Here is a 1,289-nt window from a genome sequence, read left to right as displayed (position 1 = left end):
ATCGGCTTCCTGCTCATCTCCTCGAGCTATTAAAAACACACCTCATTGACCCGAAGGCTTTCTCCAAAGGTGGATGTTATCTAACAGGTGAGTGGTGCTCGTATCGGTCAGCCATGGAGCTGCGGAGAGCAGGAATCCATTTCAGGCCTGGAAAGAGTCGTCGTCTTTCAGATGTTAAGTTCACTTCCTTTCATTGTTCAGGTCAATTAACACTTCCACCTATAACCATAGATGATTCTACCAAGTCGGAGTTTTTAAACTTGGTCGCGTATGAAGCATGTCCTGATACGCCAGATGACTTTGCAATTACATCTTATCTTAGCTTCATGGATTCTCTTGTCGATCAACCTGAAGATGTGAAGGAGTTGAGATCAAAAGGTATACTTCTTAACTTTCTTGGGAGTGATCAAGAAGTGGCCGATCTCTTCAACGAGATAGCAAGAGATTTGGTGCCTAATCCACATGCCTATGTTGATGAGAAAGCCAAAATTGAGAATCATTACAACAACAAAGGCAAGATTTGGATTGCTGAGTGGAAGAGCACTCATTTTAATACCCCGTGGACTGTTGTCGCGTTTATTGCAGCTCTTTTTGTCATTTGTTTGCAAGTCTCTGATACATTTCTAGCCGGCGTCCAGACATATTATGCAACTCATCAAAACGGCAACAACTAATGATAGGATTGAAAACAAACTACTTTTTTTTCCCTGATAGGAATTCCTGAATGTCATATTTGTTGAATTCATCGTTCTTCTTTTTTACGTACCTTGTTACTATCATACTGATTGATCTTTGTACTTTTGTTTATGTATACAAAATAGTACTAATTTGTTTTGTTATTGTTATGTTATATTGGTGTTTAACTTTACTACTTCAAAGCACGTGAATGACTACACTAGTATTCCTGATGACTGGTCTACTCGAGATTGCAAAGATTATTATAGACCAAATTGACAGTATTCTTTGTAACTAATCAAAAAACACTCTCATTGTCTAACTGAACTTACGCGATGCAAGTTCTTCATTTCTTACACTAAAGCGTCATGCGTGTTTTTAATTCCAAGTATAGAACAGGAAGAAAAGAATTGCAGATGAAGGAATATACAAGACTTGATATCAGAGAAAACTTTACAGAAAGTAAAATATAAAAGAGCTAGGATACCTACCGTTGTTTTCACTCTAACTATCATACATTAAAGTTATGTTGTTCGGACTCTTCAAAAATCTTGTTTCACCTGTGTCAGATCGTCTAGAACTGCACTATTTTTGGAGGATCAGATGCACCCGTC

The 1,289-nt window shown here is 37.9% G+C and overlaps 1 protein-coding gene across 1 annotated transcript; it reads left to right on the top strand.

Annotated features, from left to right (window-relative positions):
* The first annotated feature begins 113 nt into the window (after positions 1 to 113).
* Positions 114 to 674, top strand: LOC107845166 (UPF0481 protein At3g47200-like). The gene has a single exon (XM_016689418.2). It carries the CDS (start codon positions 114 to 116, stop codon positions 672 to 674), a length of 561 nt encoding a protein of 186 aa, XP_016544904.2.
* The last annotated feature ends 615 nt before the right edge of the window (positions 675 to 1,289 follow it).

This window comes from Capsicum annuum, chromosome 10 (genome assembly GCF_002878395.1).
Source record: "Capsicum annuum cultivar UCD-10X-F1 chromosome 10, UCD10Xv1.1, whole genome shotgun sequence".
In the NCBI taxonomy this organism is placed as follows: Eukaryota; Viridiplantae; Streptophyta; class Magnoliopsida; order Solanales; family Solanaceae; genus Capsicum; species Capsicum annuum.
Note: the sequence above shows the minus strand (reverse complement) of the source record. Positions and strands in the feature narration are given on the sequence as shown.